The sequence below is a fragment of the Pleuronectes platessa genome, chromosome 5 (assembly GCF_947347685.1).
Source record: "Pleuronectes platessa chromosome 5, fPlePla1.1, whole genome shotgun sequence".
NCBI classification, from domain to species: domain Eukaryota; kingdom Metazoa; phylum Chordata; class Actinopteri; order Pleuronectiformes; family Pleuronectidae; genus Pleuronectes; species Pleuronectes platessa.
This window is the reverse complement of record NC_070630.1, coordinates 4,534,008-4,555,721: the sequence shown is the minus strand read 5'-3', so window position 1 is coordinate 4,555,721 and position 21,714 is coordinate 4,534,008. Positions and strand designations below refer to the sequence as shown.

Sequence of the window (21,714 nt, the reverse complement as noted above, 5' to 3'; positions counted from 1 at the left end):
CCTCATGTTAAACTTATTTGTCATCTTTTTGGGGAGTTTTGTTGAGTCATTACAGGTTAAACTGTATCTTTAGTTAGAGGTGTAGACTGTGTATTAAGAGGGATATGGCAGCTCTTGAAAATGAATCCAATCCAACTTTATCTTGGACCAAATTACATTTATAGAGCAAGATGTTTCTGGATATTTTAACTTGACTCCTTCACCACAGGAGGAAGTGGAGACGCACCGTCCATCTTTATAAACAGTTTATGGTTAGAACAGATGATAAGTGATTTCTGTGTCTGTGTGCGTAAGCTTCTTTGTTACAGCTGCTACTGTAGCTTTTGCTAATCATTATCATTAATATTTATTCAGTCTGCACACTCAGGGCCTTTGAATCCAAAAGCCAAGTGGTAAACATTAAGATTATGAAACCATCTCTGCATATTTGCAGATCTGATGGCTCAGTGGTGCAGTGCCAGGCCACCGCACATCGCGAGGGTTCTGGGTTTGAACTCACCAGCTGATCAAAACCAGATATCTGAGTTTTCTCCTGGTCCTCCAGCTTCTTCACACAGTCCAAAGAAATGCGGTTGAAGTTAACTATACTCTTAAACTGTCCATATGTGTGAATGTTAATGTTAAATGATGTGTGACTACGTCCACCCTGCGATGCACGGGCATTAATGGAAAGATTGGCGAGCTGATCTTTGAGGGTATATTAACCAGAAGGACGTGGTTCAATCCCTGGCTCCTCTAGTGGCAGAGTGTCCTATGTTAATTCTATGGTGATAGAAACATCACTGTATGAAATGTGACTTGTACTGTAAAGACTGATAAGACTAGAAAAGCTCTATATAAATACTATACAGTGGATATCGAGATACTAAGATACTTTATTGATCTGTATTGATCATTTGCATTTTGTCAGCCTCTAGATTAAGAACTGTGCAGAGCTGTGACAGCGGTGAAATGCACAAGCACCTCTGTCGCATTTAATAACAACTTACTATATAACCATTCAGGTTTCACTGTGTAAAATTTAGATGAAAGGATCTATTGGCCGACGGTGAATATAAAATAATCCTAGTGATGTTTTCACTAGTGTGTTTCATCTAAATTCTACAAATTGTTGTTTTCTTTACCCTAGAATGGCTCCTTTTATATGTAAATGCTTTATATTAACTACAGGAGACATGTTTATTTACAGTTGCTCAAACTTTATGACGACTGAAGACTGCCACAGGTTCTCTGTCATGTTTGGAGGGGGGGGGGGGGAGGGGGTGTTCAGCTGCAACATGACACTTCACCACTAGATGTCACTGAATTCTACCCACTGAACCTTTAACTGTTGATTTTTACAAGCCCACGTTAGTTTATACGCCTTTATTAACTGTTTCAATCGTAAAAGTAAACATGATTCTTTGCTACAATAATACATATCTGAACTAAAGGTCGACAATGATGGCAGAGTTTTGATTCGGGAAGAATAACGCTGAGTCATCAAAGGCATCATGAAGGAATTGGTGAAATATCCGGACGAATAAACATAACTGTGCAAATATAATATAAGTAAATTTATGAACCATCCATTTTGCTTGAGTCAATATTCAACAATAAAACTCTCCAGATGTTTACCTGAGGAGGGGGAGGGAGGGGGAGGGAGGGGGCGGGGCTGCACTTCGAGTGATTCAGATACCTTCACAGCACAGACAGTGTCGGTATCTAACATGTCGGTGGGTGAATGGAGAACAGGTCCGGGTTGTGAAACGCACTTCAGATTCCCGGGAATGTGTCAACGCCTCCTGACGTCAGGGAACCTGCTGGAAACACCTGGAGGAAGAAGGCGCAGGTCGAGGAGTCCACCAGAAAGTGTCAAAGTCCCTCAGGGTCCCGGGGACACGCGTCCTCACCGTCCCGCTCTTTACTGAGGATTCAAAGACCCGTGCACCCGCAGCTGGGACGTTCGAGTCCCGCCGACATTGTGGTTTCTGGTTTAAAAACTAAGTGTGTAGCGCTGAAGACTTCCGGGTTCAGACTCCAGGCGTCTCCTCTGGGTGCAGAAGACAGAACAGCGACATGGAAGAGAACATCCCGCTGGACCATCTGAACCACAAGGAGGGAGGACTCGATCCTGCTCTTGAACCAGTGAGTTATATGTACATATATATATATATGTGTGTGTATTATATCTGTCTATCCTTATATCATATATGTGTGTGGGTAGTGTGTGTAGATGTGGGGGTGGGGGTGTGTGTATATTCATATGTGAGAGCTATATTCTATATCTATTTTTATATATTGTGTGTGTGTTTACATATACATATATCTACATACACACACTGGCAGCCATATGTGTATGTTTACATATACACATTTGACATGTTAATCAGAAAATGTATGTGAGATCTGAGGACTTTTTTAGATCTGCATATAATATTTGATTGATACAGACAATATTAATTAATTAGCATAAGATTGAAACTAATCTGTAGTCACGTGTCAGTGTACTGTTCATCATCATCGTGGTCATCATGGTGGTATTTGAACTTTGACAGTAATATGTATTACAGTGTCATGTGACAGCCGGTGATGGAGTTAACTCCTGATGCAACAAATAGAGAGGCGATAAAACAAAACAAGTATTTATATGTAAATATACATAAAACACATCAAATGTATTGTGCCGATCAACCCTTGTAAACTGAATAAATAGACATTTTCAATTTGTAACAGTTTTTGTGTTCAAATTATTACGTTAGTGTTAAATACTTGTTCATTTATAAATGTATATTCTCAACTGCGAACAACAACATCATATTATCATTAGACGCTGGATCAAGTCTCTTCTGTCAAATGAATAATTCCCTTCGCAGTCAAGGGATGAAAGTGAAAGTGTCTTTGTCTTTCATCAGCTCGCAGGAAATGGCGACGCGTTGCTCTCAGTTCGTGCACCAGAGGATGAAGTGGACGTGGGAACTCCTTGCAATAACGGAGCGGTATGAAGTTGTTGGTTCTTGATCATTTCCTCCTAACAAAAGGAAGTGTAACATCATCTCTGTCATCTGGTGAAAAGTCCCTCTGTTATTTTCCCATCAGTCCCGTTCAGCTATGAATGACCTTATGTTGACACCGTGGTTTTCAGGAAACGTCTTCTAACTTTGTGGTTGTGTGTCATTCCTCACGTTGTGTCTCAATAACTTAACATCTAACTTGCACCCCCCCCACCCCCACACACACACACACACACACCGATTGCAAACCATATTGTGACAAAATAATGTGAATCTGCTTCCAGATCAGCAACGTCTACAGGATTAAGAGAGAACTGAAAGAGAATCTCAAACCGTGGATGGTCGCTGTCGCCATTCTTGTTCTGATCGTCGCTGTGATAATTCTTTCGGTCGTGATCTGCTCAGGTAAAGTTTTATTTCAACTGGTCTTTTATAAAAAGCGTGACATTATGCTACGTGTATTAATAATACGTGAAAGTGAGAATACCTCCGTTTTGAGGCCTTGAGGTTTTTTCTCTCTGAGCAGCGATTCACGAGGACGTGGACGACAAGTTCGACCGGTCGACGTTTGTGATTCCTCTGCGTTTCAATGGGAGCTTCCAGCTTCCTAATATGGTCTTCACAGAGGAACTTCTCATCATCTCCTCCAGTGAAAGCCAAGCTCTGACAGCTGAGCTTCAAGACAAGGTTTGGCCAATCACTGTATTCCTTGTATTTCAAATAACGTATTTAATCCAATCGGGTTGTGTATTCATTGGGGGCCGAAAGTCTGAGACCTTCTTCTTTATTATTTAGAGAACGGGAAAACGGTCTCAGACTTTGGGTCAAATATATGATAATAGTATCATTAACTATATATTTGCAAATGTACAGACAGTATAAGATTGGAAGATTCTTCCTTGGACACAGATATTGACATCATGAATAATATATAACTAGAAGGACACTCAGTAGAGCACATTCCTCTGCCAAGACCACATTTAAATTCAATAGATCCACATTGTTAACTGGATCTGGACCTAATTGCACAAACTCATTAGTATCAGTCCCCTTAATATGCCAAATAATGAATTATCTCCTGGGACAATGTTAAAGAAAGATTTCCTGGAACCATCCACTGAATCGAATCCTCATCAAAATGTTATTGTTTTTTTATTGGTTGCCTCCTTTCATCTAATCCATCCAGTTGTTTGTGTGTAATGCTGCCGTCAAACAAACAAACACAGATGAAAACATAACCTCCACAACCATTGTGCACAGTAAGGCAGAGACTTTACAGTAATATATAGTTCTTCATGCGAAATGGCTTTAATTTCATTATCATCTTGCATATGAAAATGAAAGTGGCTTTATGATTTCAATCGTAGTTTGTTTGTTTTAGTTTGTGTAAGAGTGGAATATGGACCAAGGAGGATCTAAAATCACTTTCTTTAACATTTTGAAATAAGAAAATTTAGAAATTTGAGTTGAACTCTCAGAAAATAATTCATGGATCTTGATTTTCTTTTAAAATCAGCCATTTTCAAGGGACTGATATCTATGAGTTTGTGCAGTTTGGTGCAGATCCAAATAAAAATCTGTATCTATAGTGAATTTAACTGTGGTTTCAACAGAGCACTGCTAGTGAAGGTCCGGCTGCACTGAGGGCCCTAAGTTGTTTAAATATTTAGAAAATAACAATCTATAATGCTAAAGAACTGTAGTCTTAGTTGTTGTTTGAATATTATTTGTGTTTCACTTGGAAGTGGAGGCTTGAGAAACAACCGAGAGACTGAGCGTAATCCCTCCAGTTTCATCTCTCACGGGGAATTCGATATTGAAATGGCTCTGCAGCAGACTGTGAGAGAATTGAAAGCAGATGAGTATCAGCTAACTGTTTCTCTCCCATTGTTTGTTTGCATGTCCCAACCTGCCGCACCCAGCTGGCTGAGCTCTACACCGCCTCCCCTGCTCTGGGACGATACTTCTCCAAAGCCGAGATCAATTCCTTACGGTAACACACACGTTGCCTCATCTACACAATCAGCTGCATTAGAGCACTTCTTTGATTTGTGTGAGCTCTAAATGGAAATGTTCTGTTTCACTCTCCGAGCAGGAACGGATCCATCATCGCTGACTACGAGCTGACGTTCCTCATGCCTGAAGAGACGCAGGGTCAGCTGAGAAACTTCACCCTGAGCCGGGAGATGGTTTACAACGTGTTCAGACAGTTTCTATACGACCACGAGTTGGAGGATTCTGCTCCCACCTACATCGATCCCCTCTCCTTGAACATGTTTGGAAGAATGTGGTGAGGGAAAGAAAACCTGCTCAAACAAACAAACAACACCGGAGAACCAGAGGATCCGGTTTTCCTGTGGGATTGAAGTGGGACGGTTCACCTCCCACAGCACTGTGGCTTTCGGCCGCGTGTGATTTCTCAGACGTGCGTGTGACTTTTCCGACGCATGTGTAGAACAGGAAGCTTCATGGTCAGAGTCACACAAACCCACAGGGTGTGTGGGTCTGTGTGCAGGTCACATGAAGGCTCTCAATTTGTGTAGATTTTGAGTAATATCAATAATGAAACCAAACGCGGTGCTGCGTTCATAGAGTAATATAAACACATGCAAAGTGTCAGTTACATCCTCAGGAATTTGTGTGTAAAAATGTTATTACAATGTGTTACTGTGCCTTGTTTATGTTTATTCATCACAAGAAAACAACAAAAAATATCACGGTTATGATCACTGTAATTTAACCTGTGATTATATTTGTACATAAATGTTTTACACAAAGTGTGTAATCATACAAGTGTTAATATTTGCATGTCTGTGCCATGTGGAGGATTTGCCTTGAAAGTAGCAAACACTGTTGGAAAATCAGCTATCATGGGAAAAGTGGTCAGTTATTTTAAGATACACCTGCCCCGTTTATTATATACACTCAAAAAAACCACTTTGTACAATATCTCACTTTTTCTACATGTCAGACAGGTTTTTTTTTTTTCTTTCTATGGTTGACCACTAGGGGGCGTACATATCCCACATGCAGCAGTAACCATTTTTTTATTCCATGTGCAGAGGACTATCAATAGTTTGTATTGATTATGTCCCTCTTGAACACAATGAGTTGTATTGTGTTACAGATGATTATCTTTGCTGATATATATATATACATATGTATGTAGTTGCTGCTGTGCCAGTGGGTCTGTTTCCTGGCAGTGGCCACGTCAACATGTTGGTTTCTCTAATGGGATTTCTTCTGTGATTAATGTTGATGCCAAATCACCCGGTGACAGACAGCTGCTCTTCCACCAGAAGGTCTTCATCAAGGCAATGAGACCTGAGGAAGAGTTAAAGAGTTAAAGCTTGAGCCAAAAAACAGACACCAATTGCCATTTATGTTTATTGTCAATAGTAAGAAATCAGATTTAATTTGAATGGTTTGATTAAAACCAAATGCGTCTATAACATGAGAAAAAAATGAATGTTTTTAAGATTAATTGTTTTTACGGCAGTTAATGTGAAAACAAAGTTATTAAAGTCATCCAGTTGTATAGAAATATTTTTGTCAATCATTTCTTATACAGCTAACTGGACAATCATAACCTTAAAACCAAGATATGGTGTAAATAAATATTAAGTTATAAAAAGTTTAGCTTGAATACAAGTTTTGGGGAATTTTATAAGGAAATAAATGATATTGTATGTAAAAACATGGTGTATCGCATTTGAATTATTTTTAAAGTTTAACCCCATCATCACTGGCTGTTCCGACAAGACCATTAATTAATGATTTAAAGGATAATCTAGAGAATAATAATGTATATGGAGCTTTTATGCTGAGCTTTTCTTCTCTCCTGCTTTGGCCACATCTCTGTCTTTGATCTGAGGAGAGAGGAGATTTATTTTTCACATGCTGTTCTCAAATGACCTCGATGCACGATGATCGTCACACGCTGGTCAAAAGGTCAAATTTAAACAGCGGGCGCACCGGAGCCGTCCAAAGAGGTTTCAACAGCTTATTACTGCACATCAAACCCAAATCACTCCACCTGCTCTTTGAGACCTGCAAACATTGGCCCATGCAGCGACTAGAGAGAACAGACCTCCACGTTTCTGCTCTGACTCTCTGAGTTTATTGATTCTGCTTCAGTTGACTCTAGCCGCTCCTCCCTGGGTTTTTTCTGTATTTGTCCTTGGTTTTTTTCCGCATGGAGGCGTCTATCTTTCTTTTCAGCTAAAGTAAACATTTCTCTTAATCTGTTGGCAGCGCTGAGGGTTCATGGGCTCTGGCCTAACCCTCGCGCCTCACCTGGGTGTGCACTCTGGAAACTGCCGGCCCTGCGCTGTCTGCATGCGCAGCCGCTGCTGCATCTCCTCAGTCCTATTTTGAGACCTGCTAATCGTCTAAAGGCAGATTTACTATAACGAGCGCTCTGAGCTTTGATAGCCTTTCACTACTGTGAAACCGCCGTCACACACCTGATCCTTTGAGATCGGTCATGCAGAGCCACGCTCGGGTCAACAATGCTGTTAAAACCGCCATTATGAGAAGATTTTACAATGATCTCTTGGACTCAAGCTGAATTAATTCAATCAAGCTGGACTGAATTGTTCATCAATGCTCTCATCAAGACCCATGAATTATTCCCAAAGGAAATTGGGTCAAGAATTCCCTCATAAAAAGTCTCTATAGCGAAGTTTGAACCGCAAATCTATTTAGAATGTATTAATAACCTTTAAGACATTATAAAATGGATGATTAATCTTTAACTAATGTTTCAGAAAGCAGGGGAAATTACTTCTTTATCTTAACACTAATCATTGGAGAAAATATCTACTATCTAACAATATCATGTCCAGTTTCACCTAAGACAAGCAAACATGACGATAATGATTTGATTTAGAAAGTGATACAAATGATGGCTTGTCATCAGGACTCAGATGATTGTGTGTACACACTTTATAAGGAATGAGGTAATTATAAATTGTGTTGGATTATTAAATATAATACTTTTCATCAAGATCTTTCAATTATTCTCTGAGAAATCATTGAAAATGTTAAAAAATCTCACAATGGTAAATGAAGTGATCCTGGATCTGCACCAAACTTTAATTGGATGCTTCCTGACAACAAGTTTTGTGGTAATCCGCTCACTAGTTTGTGCTTAATCCTGTTAATTAACAGACACACAAACAAACACATGCAGATGGGAACCTCCTTGGTCGAGGTAATGAATACAATGAACAAAATCCCCCCCCAACAAACACACAACATCTGGACCATTGTCTGACTGTCATTGGTGAGCAGGTGAGAAAAGTGATGCAGCGTTCAGAGTGTTGGAGAATCTTCACTTCAATGCAAAGTACACACTTCTCTGTGTATTTGTGTATAAATACTATTCTGTTAAAGTGTTGGGAACCAGCTCAAACCCGATAGCGTGTGCAGTTCTCCTGCACCATCAATGATGTAAACCCTTTTGAGAGTGTTATGATTAAATGTTTCATTTATTGCATCTTTGTAAAGTATAAGTCATTCTTTAAATACAAGGCAACAAAAAACCTTAGAACACAAGTTTAGCAGCTTTTAAAAAGAAAAATGTACATGTTTCTCATGTTTATATAATATACTACGATGTGCGTGACTCTACTTATCATCGCAGACCCAATCTGTAAAGAGGATAAGTCCGACACAAGAGGAATTCCCTTGGTTAATTGTTGTAGAATCCCCGGTGGGTGGGGGGGGGTAACCCTATGTGAGCGTGCACACAACTACCGTACTACATGATTGACTTGAGAATCACAAATAACCAATAATTGTAGCAATTAATTCAAAAGTAAATAAAAAGTGAAAATTGAAGTTAATATTAAATTAGTTCCCCCCCCCCCATTCCCATGCAGTTGTGGACCATTAAGGCAAAAATCATGATCTAAATTTAGCTTCAAGACTTAAGAGTTCAGGCTTTCAGGGAAATTCAGGTTTGAGTCCCATCTCCCTGGATTTTGGCATCCGACCCTCAGTCGTCAGTCAAACAGCAGGAAATGTTCCCAGCTTCTAGGAAGACTCAGCAGTTATCGCATTAGCGGTTATATCTAACCTGGGCCGTCCCACAGACTTAAGGATTAAGGCGCTCGTTGCATGAGGCTTCAGTCGGACCTGTGTCAGTGCTCTTGGTGATCTTTGTCCTGCGTGCATCAGCCTCACCATCGGCTCTCTGCAGCATTCTGGACATCAAGACCAAAAAACATCCACTCAAAATGGGAGGCTACTGCTCCAACCTGGATGATATACTGGAGGAGGACATGCACCACTGGTACACCAAGTTCATGAGGGAGTCGCCCTCGGGGCTCATCACCCTCTTCGAGCTCAAGACGATGCTCGAGATGAACGGGATGACGGAGGAGGCCAGCAGCTACGTGGACCAGGTCTTCTTCACCTTCGACATGGACGGGGTAAGAAAGCATGTCCTCTGCTCGGCCCATTGGGGGAGATTCAATGTATTATTCCTGTGTTATCTTAAATGATTTTACATGAGGATTACTGAAAGGATTCATCAGAGATTACAGAGGTTGGTGACATTTTAAGAGGCATCAGCTGAGGTTAAACTCTGTGAGTCCTGGCATCCGTCACAAAGCTTTGATGAGGGTACGGCTTATTACACATGATGAAGTGCAACAGTCTCCTCAGAATTAATTGCATTTAATGATCATGTGCAAAAAGGATCAAATACTCATTTGAATTTGAATTCCAACAATAAATAAGTATGAAGTTAAATGCACACAGATATACATATTATACATATTACATATTATATGTATGTATTTCTTTCGCTAACTGAATCCTTTGTGTGTTCTTCCTCAGGACGGCTACATTGACTTTGTCGAGTACATCGCAGCCATCAGCTTGTTACTGAAGGGAGAAATCAACCAGAAGCTGAAGTGGTACTTCAAGCTGTTTGATCAAGATGGAAACGGGAAGATTGACAAGGACGAAATGGAGACGATATTCAAGGTGCACTTGATTTCTTTTCTTTCCATGTTTCATAATCAATGAGCCTCGGGAGATACAAGGAAGCCGCTGGCTTACGCTTCCCTGAATCGGGCAGATTAGCTGCTCTACCGCCACAGAGAGGAGAAATGAGGTTAACCTGCCACCAACGAGACATGACACCTAATCCAGGAGGCCTCTTACCTAACCTGGAGTCTAAATGTGGCCTCGTCTATAACCTAACTCACTGTTAAAGACATCACCCAGTCATGACCCCACAGATTACATGAGGCCTTTTCACTTAAATCATGAGCCACTTAGCTTTTAAGGCTAAATGCTGTATCGTATATGTGATATGAAGCAGACACAGTTTCATGTGAGGTGTTAAGGCCTCTGTGTGTGTGTCCGTGTGATTAAGAATTAACTGTGTAAACTCTTGTCACAGGCAATTCAAGACATCACCCGGAGCTACGACATCCCCCCGGAGGAGATCGTGACGCTCATATACGAGAAGATCGACGTCAATGGAGAAGGTGACAAATATTATCAATGCAACGATTGTAATTTATCACCCGGGTGTCTTTTGCTGCAACTCGTGTCACGATGGCAAAGCAGCATGTATCCAGAGGCTCCTGGTTTTCAGAGTAAAATATTTAATTAATAGGAAGGAAGGTTTCAAATCCATTTTAAATAACTTAAGTCAATAATTTGTTTGCTTTTCTGCAAAATCTGCCGAACAGATTTACACAAAACTTGGTGGAAGGAAGTGATGTGGGTCAGGGAAGAAATAAATCATATTTTACATGATTTTTATATATACATATATATATAGAGAGTATATCATTTTGTAATATACATAATATGATTAAAAAAGACATTCATATTAAATATATGAATCAACATAGATAGCAGTTCTATAAACATGTGTGACTTTTCTCATCACATTCAATTACTTATTCTCTGGGGGAATCAATACAAATGTAGAAAAATGCTGAAGTTTTATGAAGATTGATTGAATTTAAAAAAGGTTTTTGGGCCTTGGCAGAAACATTCGCTTAATATATCTATAAAGTCCACTGACAGAGTCTTTGGTGCCAAATAATGACACCTGGAAAACCGAGTAACGTCCAAATGCTCCTGGTTTTCAGAGTAAAATATTCTATAAATAGGAAATTCAGTGTAAATGGACATTTTAATGATTTATGTCATGTTTAATAATGTTCATCTTCGCTGCTGCCTGGTGTCCTCAGGTGAGCTGACTCTGGAGGAGTTCATCAGCGGAGCGAAGGAGCACCCCGACATCATGGACATGCTCAGCAAGATGATGGATCTCACCAACGTCCTGGAGATCATCATCAACGGTCAGCAGAAGAAAGCTGAGAACTGAAGCGACGACCCCCACTAGCTGGGGGCCGCGCTGGACAAACGGAGACTGTTCTCACGATGGACTTTAAGAGGAAAGAGTGTTTGTGCTGGACGAGGAGCCAAATCTCAGAAATGCACAGGATGAAATAAACGATCTGACGTAGCAGCCCCGCGCAGATATGATCCCTCTGGTCGCTGCCCGAGGGACCGAGGGATCTACTTGTCCTCTCCCTGCTGCTTGTGCTCTCACCCTCCAGATTTGTTAAGGTGGTATCAGATCGTGTGTGTGTGTGTGTGGAGAGTCTCAGTGAAGTTCCCATCATGCTTCAAGTAGCTGGTGCAAAGCAAAGTGGATTAAAACCCTTTGCCCTGGGAAGCTGAGACCTCACTGAGCTGGAGAGGGTGTTTGAGCGTGAGGAGTGCAGTCAGCACCAGAACGTCTTGGGCAGCTGTGGGATCATTTGTTTTTCATAATTTAACATCGGGAAAAAAATTATATTTGAACATATTTGAATTCACATTTCAATTCTGTTCTTCCTGTTGAAGAAAGGTGTAAAACTAAGCGAGACATATTGATAACACGTCTTCATGGTAAAGTCCTATATGCCAATCAATGACATAACTACTGTATTTGGGTGTTGAGATTTTAACGTCATGTGGTTAAAATCTAAAACACTCACTGAAGTAGTTTGTTCCTTGTTTCACTGAGTTGCTGTTTGCATTAAATTGACACTTTCAGATGTTTCAAAAACTTGATTGTAACTGAATATGTATGTTGTAGACGCTGAATGTTGATGAAATGTAATGTTTCATATTAATTTTGCTGCACCCAAGGTTACATTGTTGCCTTAAAAAATACAGTGGATTGTTTGTTTTGTTTAAAAGTGTTTGCTTTTTGTGTCTTCAGTGTTTTCTGCCAGGTTAAAAAGATGCAGGAGCAGAAAGGAAATTAAACACGACTTCCAGAACATATGAAAATATCATGCACATTTAGTACAATAGAAAAGAGTCTAGGCAATACCTTACAATAAAGTAAGGGGAATTCATGAAGGGCATAAAATCACTGTATCACATGTAAAATCATTATGATTTGTGGGTCAACCATTAACTGATTATTTGACTAACAAGACACCATATCATTTAAATAGCAAATAGGCGCCATCTAGTGGCTGCAAGGTCTCAAATGATACAAGTGAGATGTGCTGAGAACAATTGGACGTTCAAATCTTTAAGCTCTAATATTTTCAGGCTTTTATAGGTGACATCGCTCATTTAATACAATTCATCAACTTATTGTGAAATGATGATAAAATGGCTTAATACACTTTATTCTGTTAAACATTTGAAACTTTGAGGCATTTGAGAAAATATGCAGTTCAATTTAGCAGCCACAATTCTATGGTCTTAAAATATAAACTGGTCTTGAATTCAAAATGGAGGTAAATACCTAATAACTCTGTTTCAAACTACCAACTGGTCTCAGGCGCAGCTATAATGGTGTAAAAATAATGATGTTAACCTTTTTGACCGACACAAACTGGTGTTTTATGCTTGTGTCTCTGTTTGGCTCCACTTCTGAACACGTCTGCCAACAGACCGAGCGTCTGCAGCATTCTTCATTCGTGAGAAAATACCAGAGCTCGTCACACACATGAAAGAACTTTAGGATTTGGACATAATTTGGTTTAGAGAGGAATCAGGCCCACAATAAAGAGAAAGATTGCTCCGAGGCCTATTTCCAGTTATTTTTATCCAGTGTCAGCTTTTCCTTAGTTTATAGTTTATAGTTTATCAGAACCACATAAAGCTTCATTTTCTATTTCCCTGAAGTTCAATCCTGTAAATCTAAACACTTCTGATCTTTGGGATTAAACTTTGATATCCCTCAGGCCATTTTTAACCCCGATATCAATCATCATAAAACCATGTGATCCCTCCAGACTCAGGTCATTCACACTCGGTGGTCTGCGGGGTTAATCATTCCACAGAGGTTCTTTTTGGTTTCAAACTGGTGAGACATTGTTATGAAGGTTGTGCAACTCAAATAAAGATAAGAGTTTGACTCCACATAGCACCCGGAGCTCCGAATGTATCGGACGATGCATTTACGCAACGGCACTCATCGTATAAATTCACCGACACCCCTCATGGCTTTGCACTGCACACTGCTTCCTACTGTCTGACCACCGCAGCACAGGAACAGCCGGGACTCATCCAATCTGAACCATGCAGTCTGCCGAGGCCAAATTCAACAAGAACAGCCTTCACTTGGCTCTGAGAAGATACAGCTCAGCCGTCAGCGACATGGAGCAGACCATCCTGCTGCCGAGTCTGCTGAGAGACGTGCCCTCCGACCGGGTGTGGGACAGCGAGGAGGCGGAGGAGTCCTGTTGCGGGGACCTGTACGGAAACTACCTGATGCTGAAGACCATCAGGAACGCAGTGGAGAGCGGCCTGTTCCACCTGGGCGAGCACAAGCCAGAGACCCGCACGGAGCTCAGCGACACCCGGCTGGACGCAGACCCAGAAGCCCTCTTCCGCTTCCACCTGAGCGGACTGTTTTCTGTGATGAGCGACCTCACCAAGAGGTCTCAGAGCCTGACTGAGAAATACATGGACATCATCGGAGTGGCGAATTAGAAAACAGGGGTCAGATACGTGGACACGGGTGATTGTAGAAGTGTCGTCTATGGAGCAGTCACTCGAACATCTCTGAACTGTTTACATTCAGTGACCCCATGCTTCTAACTCGTGGAATACGTTTGCATTCATTGCCCAAACTCTAAATTTCTGTCTCTTAATTTTGCAAAACTCCATTGAGACTGATATAAAGATTAAATGATCATGAATGACAAGTGTCCTCGACTTCATTTGTGTCCAAACCTCACAGGGAATTGTGTTTGTTTGCTTTAACCAATTCTGAGAAAATTTCAGTCAGAGAACGATGAATTTGTTAAGTTTTTATTTACAGAGCTATATCTCACACAATAATAATCTCACAAAAGAGACAACTGGAGACAGATGGTGAGTCCACAGATGTTCTCTCTCTCTCTCTCCCCACACCAACACTTAGCGCACAGGATGGAACGGCTCCAAGATCTCTGCCATGGTCCTTTTCTCTGGTGACAGGAAAGAGGTATACAAAAATAAAGGTTAACACAAACACAAAAGCCCCAATTTTTTTAATTCTCACTGAGAAGACTTTACAGAAAACATGGTAGAAACTGAGCTTGAAGAAAATGTTTTGTGATCAGCATTACAACGTCTCCTGTGTGTTTGAAGAAAATCCCCCTGTCACCTCATATGTTCACTCATATAAAATCCCTGATGTCTAATATGAAGAATGATGAGACATTGCAACATGTAATCACACGACACATGAAAAAAACGACTCACCCTTGGCAGGAAACTCCTCTGGGTGCAGTCTGATGTACTCGTTCATGTCTCGATCAAGTCGGGCGTAAGTGTAATTTTCGTGTTTTGTGATGTGGTAGCCGATGAACCAGCCAATCGTCGCCAGCAGGACCTGTCGATGAACTCCTTAAAAGAGGAAACACAGCACAGATGAGAATGTGGTTAAAGCAACAACATGATCCATGTTCAAATAATACACAATACTAATAGATATCAATATGTTGCTTGTGCATTGAGGCAGCACAGTGAGGAGGATTAACACATGATTGATCTACAACAGAATTGTTAAACATTTCTCTGTTTATCAAGTCTTTCTAATGCTCTGACCATAAAGAAGAGATTCAACCCACAATCTTCACACAGACTCAAAGATTTGTCTCAAAACTTAAAAAGATAACAATATGACATCTATCGTGTTTGTTGTTGATATGAATTTTAGTATTGATATAATATTTGGCTGTTTGGTCCAGCCCTGCTCTTCTTGCACTTTCCTTATAAAGGCACTACAGGCCTGTGCCTTATCTTTTCAATAATAAGCAGGAGCAAATGTCAAACTCTTTAATTCAGTTTTTAAATAAACATTAATCCATCATCTTCTGCACAGGTTATAAACTCAAACATTCAGTAGCCCTGACAGTTGGTTTTTCATATAAACTCATGTGGAAAAATGAGAATTTTTACTAATGCTCCTTTGACACAGTCCAGCTAAAAATAGAATAAATGCATAAACACAGCATTAAGTCATATGGACATTTACAGTAGTTATAAAGACTATAAGACAGAGCCTGGAGATTTGTTATAGACGGGTTTATTGCCCATTTGTTTTTTCTATAATTAAATCTCTGTGTAATGTATTAGATCATTTATTGTTGGTGTGTTGTACGTTGCTTTAATATTAGTCGAGGTAAATGTGGATAAACACACATTTTAGATTTAATAACAGAATAACAACGTCAGTTTTTGTTTGTCATCTTTTAATCGTTAAATCATTCTAGTGTTTTATCTTTGAAAGTGTTTTAAGGGGAAGTTGCACTTTTATTCTGCATCATAATTCTGGCTCCTATTTCCCTGTGTGCTGTTGTTTGTTGTGCAGCTGCTGCAGCACTTTGACCCATGACACATTTCCCCACAGTGACAATAAACTATATTTGATAAGAACATAATACGCAGCTATAACAAACTACAACTCTTTGTTATTAGAACCGTGTCAGAGTTGATTTCAGACACTTTCCTGGTTTAAAGCTTCTGCTCTGGGGACAAGTCAAGAGTCTGAAGGCTAACTAGCAAACATGCTAACCTGCTCTCAGCGGCGGCCTGTGGTTGATCGCGTTGTGGAGCATGGCGGAGCACCAGCCGACCCCGGCGAGCCACACCGAGTTCCTGTTAGCGATGCCCGGGGGAGGGAGACACTTCGCCTCGTCCGCTGCGAAGCCCATGGCGAGAAAATGTCCCCACGATTCAGAGTTTTTTTAAATGACCTCCCGGTTAGCAGCTTCCTCCACCGATCAGCTATATCCTCCCGTAGGAAGTCAAGGGCACAACGTGCAACCGCGAAGAGCGTCCGGGTGGAAACCTGTCAGGCGCCCTTTGGTTCCGGATTCTCTGTTTCCTAGCAACAGAGGACAGAACTTTAAATGTGATTTATAGATTAAAACAGATATACTTTTTTTTATTTAATAAAACATATAATTTTTGATACACTCACACTTTAAAGGGAATATGTACCTGACCACTATAACGTTTCCCCCAATGTTGTTATATGTTAGGAATTAATTGTGTAATAAATATTATATATATAAGATGGGATGAAATAACATAATACTTTATTAGTCACAAAATGGGGAAATTAGCCATATTACAGAAGCAAGAGTCAAAAATAGGCCTCAGTAACTAATCAAAAGTAATATGCAATACTTAGTATAAGGATAATAATACTTAAGTGTAAGAAATATAAACAAATATAGAAACATATGAATGTAATAAAACTAATATATACAGTGTAATAACAAGATAAGTGTGTGCAGTGTGAGACTATGTACAGTGAATGGATCGCACATGAACCATTGTGTAGCATGGATAGATGAATATCGCACAATTAAACACAGAATTAAAGTTAAGTCCATAATGGGTGCGTGTATTTCTAATTCTGATAATATAATAATATGAATAACTTTATTTGTATAGCACTGAACAGGGTTACAAAGTGCTTGACAAAAATCCATGGCAAAAAAAATTATTGAACAGAAATAAAAGGTTTTCATTCAGTTAAATTTGGCAGAGAAACCAAAATCATTCCCATAATAACAATATGTATAATAAACATTATTTTATATTATCATTATATTATGTAGATATAAAACTACTACAGTTTGTGTGTCATATATACTGCGATAATACCGATAACTGTGAGAACCTTATTAACTATAATTGTGATATATATAAAATGTTTCATCTCTCTTTTACAATCCAGGTCCTATTAGATGTTAGAGGATCTAATGTGCATTGGTTCTCACTGATGTGGATGAAGTGGAGTTTTGCATGTGAGCAGATGACATCATTGAGAACAGTCCTCCTCCTCCACAGCCACAGGAACAACTATGCTCTTCCCATCAGTGGCTCTCCCCGTTTCCTGAGCCGGATCTATGCATACCTAGTGCTTCAGGGTCCGGGGACGTCCCCGTGTATTTGGGGGTAAGTGCAAAATCTCCTCCTTCAAATACAAAACGCCGACTTTATGTTATTTTTTTGTTATCCTCCTTCTCCCTCCTGTTCCTGCAGATTGAGCCAAAATGGCTCCAGCCGCACGGTAGCTGCTGGTAGCCACTGTTGCTAGCTGCGCCCTTTATAACGGGTCTCAACCCAAGAGGATAACGGAGGAAAAACGAGGATTAAACAGTCCCGTTAGCTCCAGATCGAGTCCCCGAGCGGGATGCGAACGTTGTTACATTTCATTAGGAAACAAGATGGGAGGAAAAATGCGACACCGGGGAAATGATCATTTATTGTCACATGCGGATGATTCCAGCTGAATTCAACCCGGAGAGAAGGTTCAGTGCATCATCAGGAGATTTTTCACTTTAGTCCTGCAGGGTTGGATTCAGCCTTTTGCAGAGAGATACTTAGTTTTCTCACGTACAGGCCCGAATTCACGATGCTGCAGACGGTCACTGCGGAGAAGGATGAACCTGCATGTTGTTTTTAACTGTTTACATCAACCTGTTTATTGTTTTTTCCCATTTGCATGAACCGATTTTTAGTTTTTCCTGTGTACATTAACCTATATGTTGTTTTTTCCTGTTTGCATGAACCTGCATGTTGTTTTTAACTGTTTACATAAAACTATATGTTGTTTTTTCCTGTTTGAATTAGCCTATATATTGTTTTTCCTTTTTATGTGTTGATGCAGTGTGGTGTTACAGATGCTTTGTTTTAGATTTTTATTACATGCTATAAGTAAAAGTATAATATTGGTTTTAGCATTATTGTTTTTAGGATTTCACTGAAATGAATACGATAACAAACTAAACATCATGATCCCTTTGAAGTGATTCACGGCCCCTTGAAAACTGCACCCAAGCAAAAACATTAGGAATCAAACAAAACTTGCAAAAACATCATGTGATGTTAAAAAAAGAAGAAGGGCGAAGTATCAGTGAAATATTAGAGCCGTGTAAAAAGGGCTGGGTCATATGGCCAAAAAGGACCTCAAGGCGAAAACCTTCTTATCGGTTGATAACGATCACGTTATTATATTATGAATACACATGTTTCAGCCCTACCAGTCTATTTGTACAAGTGAAGTGAGTTTATTTCACTTTTAGTATCTCAGATTTTTGCTGGTAAAGATTTTTCAAGGCAAACATCAGAGATGCCGTCGAGCTGTTTACAGATTCCACAACAATATATCAGTTTGATCTCTTTCCCTCCTTCTTGCTTCAGGACCTTTACAGAAATGGCTCATTATCCTTTAATGCAGTCAATCGGTTTCAATGCATTTTCTCATCTTTCTGTTTCTCTTTTTTTTTCACAGTTTAGGATGAGCATGGAAGATTATGACTATCTGTTCAAGATAGTCCTGATAGGAAATGCTGGCGTTGGGAAGACGTGTCTTGTCCGGCGCTTTACTCAGGTTGGTATCATATATATATATATCGTATATATTTGCGCGACTGAGTTTGCAGTTATAACACAGTTCATCTCAATAAAATATAAAATCTCATTTCAGGGCCTTTTCCCGCCTGGACAAGGGGCTACTATCGGAGTAGATTTCATGATTAAAACCGTGGAAATCAAAGGGGAGAAGGTCAAGGTACACAAATATGAAAATCCTGTTATGTTAAACAAAAGTATGTGCCTGGACGATTTGAGTTGCTCATTTCCTATATTTCCTTTTTCCAGCTGCAGATATGGGACACGGCTGGACAGGAGAGATTTCGCTCCATCACTCAGAGTTATTACCGTAGTGCCAACGCCCTCATTCTCACGTATGACATTACCTGTGAGGACTCCTTCAGGTGCCTTCCAGAGTGGCTGAGGGAGATTGAGCAGTATGCCAACAACCAAGTGGTGACTATACTAGTCGGTAAGAAAACTTTATACATCATGTTCGTCTGGGGAAATCTGAAGAGTTGCACACACTGTATTTTACTGGAGCTCACCTGGTTTTCTAAGTAGGGTTGGGTATCATTCGGGTTTTTTCTGTTCTTGAGAACCTTTTCTTGAGATCTAACCCAGATCTGATGGTTTTGATGAGAATTTTTTGGACAATGCAACTGTTAACAAGTAAACTCAACTGAAATATATAAAAGCATTTTGTTGTTATGTGGACTCGAGCTACTAGCCACCTGTAGGCCGACGTTACCTGCTGCCAGAGCTGTGTAAAGACTGTGTTGCCATCAGAGTTTAAATGTGATGTTTACTTGGCACGTGACGTTTCCTGTAAGCAGGGGAAATATTTCACTGCACGGAAATCTGCATTGGAAATGAATAACTGAGCAAATATCAGAGTGTGTTTGTGTGTAGATTTGCAAAAGACCTCACTTTTATTTTTGTGTTTGTGGATTTTTGGTCACTCCTGAGGAAAGGAATCACTCACATGTACACCCACTCCACTTCCATCTGCCTGATCCACACCCACCCACCCACCACTGTTCAGAAAGTCTTCTTTTCTCTGTGTCTTGTTACGTAAACGTCTTGTTACGTGTGTTGACAGATACATTTGTATGCGTTACAGGTAATAAAATAGACCTGGCAGAGAAGCGGGAGGTCCTCAGACAGAGGGCTGAAGATTTCGCTGAGTCTCAGAGCATGCTGTATCTGGAGACCTCGGCCAAGGAGTCCGACAACGTGGAGAAACTGTTCCTGGACCTGGCCTGCGAACTCATCCGAGAGGCCAAGCAGAACAAGCTGGATAACAATGACACTGCCCCGATGCCCGGCGAGGGTAAAGCCATCAGTTACTTGAGCTGCTGCAGCCTCAATTAGACAGAGCTCCAGACCGAGCTTCTGGCCGTGCTAACTCAGTAGCCATTGACTGTAGAGAGCAAATGGCTGAGCCCCTATGCCTCCGTCCCTCCAAGATGGCATCAAGCCTCTAATTTCTCTCATTTCTAGTCCCATGCCTTTTAAAAGCAGTACAAGGGAGTCCGTCAATTTGAGTTCTTTATGGAGAACATAATCCTCAGTGCAACAGGGTGAAGTGTTTGTCTGCCTGATGCATCCGAGGATCCGAGTAGGGCTCAATTTTGTCCTCTTCACGCTGAAATGGCAGAACTCTCCTGTTTGGATTTTAGGCTCCATTGTCATTAAATATTCACCAGCAGTATTATGTGAGTGAAAAAGCTCAACCAGGTATTTTGTTACAGATTCAACCGAGCTGACAAAAAGCTTCCCCCGATCTTTGGAGGTGACCGGTTCACCGTAAAACAAAATGTTTACACACGGTATGTTTTTAAGATGACCAAGTCCGATCGAGTTGCGAGAAAACGTCGCAAACTTTTCCTGAAATCAGTTGCACAATCTTTACGACTTATTGTTCCCACTCCGGTTCCTTCAGCTCTGAGAATTGCATAAAATGTTATTAACTTTTCATAATCTAATTTTTCTGTGTAGTTATTTGCACCTGTCATTACAAACTGTGAAAATATTTGTTCCCAGTAGATTTTTACTTGCTGCTAAAATATGTTTTTAATTGTCGGATTAAACATGAATTAAAACGCGTAGAGATGCTACATTGAAAAAGTGACATTATTTTTGTGTGCTTGCAGTAAGTTGATTTAGTATGAAGCGAGTTGGAAGGCCTCTGAAATTATGAACAGTTTATCACTTGACATTGTTTTTGACCATCAGCTGTTACTTTAACCCATAGTCGTGAATATTTCTGCCTTCGTTGTTGCTGCCTAGCCATGAAAGTGTAAAACTTCATTTATTTTTGAAGCCGTTGATCCATGTAGTTTCCATTGACTCGTTGTACTTCACATGCTTTGATTGTGAAATGTGTCCAGCATGTTTTTACCATAATTTTGTAGTGTCTAACTTTATCTTTCATATATTTGCCATACCTGTATTGTACTGTATTGCACAACGCCAGTTACTGCACACTTATTTTTATTGTAACACTTAGGTTCTTTTGTTGTACAGACTTGTAGTACATCTCGGCACTTTGCTTTTTATACCTTTTATTTTCAGTAATCCCTAATGTACAACTGACGAGCATTTTGTTTTGCCTGGTCGCAGCAGTTACTGACCGTTAAATCCTTGCATCCCATTGTCAACACAGTGTGGGAAATGCAAAGGAAACCACTATTGGGATATTGTGCTTCTTTTTCCTTTATGTGTACCAAATAATCTCAAAAAAATACTCTGTACATTAACATTAAATACTTACACTACATGTTTTGTACTTGTGTTTCTACGTTTTCTAGATTTTCTTAATTTAACCTGATGAATTTCCACCATGTTTTAAAAAATA

General features: G+C 40.1%; 5 protein-coding genes across 5 annotated transcripts; 4 read left to right on the top strand and 1 right to left on the bottom strand.

The window, feature by feature from the left end:
• The first annotated feature begins 1,670 nt into the window (after nt 1-1,670).
• Nucleotides 1,671-6,690, top strand: LOC128440728 (TPA-induced transmembrane protein). The gene is made up of 6 exons (XM_053423536.1): nt 1,671-2,127; nt 2,895-2,978; nt 3,278-3,398; nt 3,520-3,680; nt 4,916-4,986; nt 5,089-6,690. The coding sequence occupies exons 1-6, from the start codon at nt 2,059-2,061 to the stop codon at nt 5,285-5,287; spliced, it is 705 nt and encodes a 234-aa protein (XP_053279511.1). The 5' UTR covers nt 1,671-2,058; the 3' UTR covers nt 5,288-6,690.
• Nucleotides 6,691-9,235: 2,545 nt separating this feature from the next.
• Nucleotides 9,236-11,352, top strand: guca1c (guanylate cyclase activator 1C). The gene is made up of 4 exons (XM_053423541.1): nt 9,236-9,430; nt 9,840-9,989; nt 10,411-10,498; nt 11,216-11,352. The coding sequence occupies exons 1-4, from the start codon at nt 9,236-9,238 to the stop codon at nt 11,350-11,352; spliced, it is 570 nt and encodes a 189-aa protein (XP_053279516.1).
• Nucleotides 11,353-13,466: 2,114 nt separating this feature from the next.
• thrsp (thyroid hormone responsive) lies at nt 13,467-14,185 on the top strand. Its single transcript, XM_053423538.1, has one exon. The coding sequence runs from the start codon at nt 13,557-13,559 to the stop codon at nt 13,968-13,970; it is 414 nt and encodes a 137-aa protein (XP_053279513.1). The 5' UTR covers nt 13,467-13,556; the 3' UTR covers nt 13,971-14,185.
• Nucleotides 14,186-14,275: 90 nt separating this feature from the next.
• On the bottom strand, nt 14,276-16,296 carry ndufc2 (NADH:ubiquinone oxidoreductase subunit C2). The gene is made up of 3 exons (XM_053423539.1): nt 16,042-16,296; nt 14,727-14,870; nt 14,276-14,449 (listed from the first exon to the last, which is right to left on the bottom strand). The coding sequence occupies exons 1-3, from the start codon at nt 16,178-16,180 to the stop codon at nt 14,400-14,402; spliced, it is 333 nt and encodes a 110-aa protein (XP_053279514.1). The 5' UTR covers nt 16,181-16,296; the 3' UTR covers nt 14,276-14,399.
• Nucleotides 16,297-17,306: 1,010 nt separating this feature from the next.
• On the top strand, nt 17,307-21,636 carry rab30 (RAB30, member RAS oncogene family). Its single transcript, XM_053423537.1, has 5 exons — nt 17,307-17,435; nt 18,775-18,873; nt 18,970-19,053; nt 19,143-19,326; nt 19,978-21,636. The coding sequence occupies exons 2-5, from the start codon at nt 18,781-18,783 to the stop codon at nt 20,226-20,228; spliced, it is 612 nt and encodes a 203-aa protein (XP_053279512.1). The 5' UTR covers nt 17,307-17,435; nt 18,775-18,780; the 3' UTR covers nt 20,229-21,636.
• The last annotated feature ends 78 nt before the right edge of the window (nt 21,637-21,714 follow it).

Coding starts and splice junctions, on each gene's coding strand:
- thrsp (XM_053423538.1), top strand. CDS start 13,557: ATGCAGTCTGCCGAGGCCAAATTCAACAAGAACAGCCTTCACTTGGCT.
- ndufc2 (XM_053423539.1), bottom strand. CDS start 16,180: ATGGGCTTCGCAGCGGACGAGGCGAAGTGTCTCCCTCCCCCGGGCATC. Junction 14,871..16,041: donor CAGGCCGCCGCTGAGAGCAG/GTTAGCATGTTT, acceptor TCCTCTTTTAAG/GAGTTCATCGACAGGTCCTG. Junction 14,450..14,726: donor AGAGGAGTTTCCTGCCAAGG/GTGAGTCGTTTT, acceptor TCCTGTCACCAG/AGAAAAGGACCATGGCAGAG.
- LOC128440728 (XM_053423536.1), top strand. CDS start 2,059: ATGGAAGAGAACATCCCGCTGGACCATCTGAACCACAAGGAGGGAGGA. Junction 2,128..2,894: donor TCGATCCTGCTCTTGAACCA/GTGAGTTATATG, acceptor GTCTTTCATCAG/CTCGCAGGAAATGGCGACGC. Junction 4,987..5,088: donor GCCGAGATCAATTCCTTACG/GTAACACACACG, acceptor CTCTCCGAGCAG/GAACGGATCCATCATCGCTG.
- rab30 (XM_053423537.1), top strand. CDS start 18,781: ATGAGCATGGAAGATTATGACTATCTGTTCAAGATAGTCCTGATAGGA. Junction 18,874..18,969: donor TTGTCCGGCGCTTTACTCAG/GTTGGTATCATA, acceptor ATCTCATTTCAG/GGCCTTTTCCCGCCTGGACA. Junction 19,327..19,977: donor AGTGGTGACTATACTAGTCG/GTAAGAAAACTT, acceptor TATGCGTTACAG/GTAATAAAATAGACCTGGCA.
- guca1c (XM_053423541.1), top strand. CDS start 9,236: ATGGGAGGCTACTGCTCCAACCTGGATGATATACTGGAGGAGGACATG. Junction 9,990..10,410: donor AAATGGAGACGATATTCAAG/GTGCACTTGATT, acceptor CTCTTGTCACAG/GCAATTCAAGACATCACCCG. Junction 10,499..11,215: donor GATCGACGTCAATGGAGAAG/GTGACAAATATT, acceptor TGGTGTCCTCAG/GTGAGCTGACTCTGGAGGAG.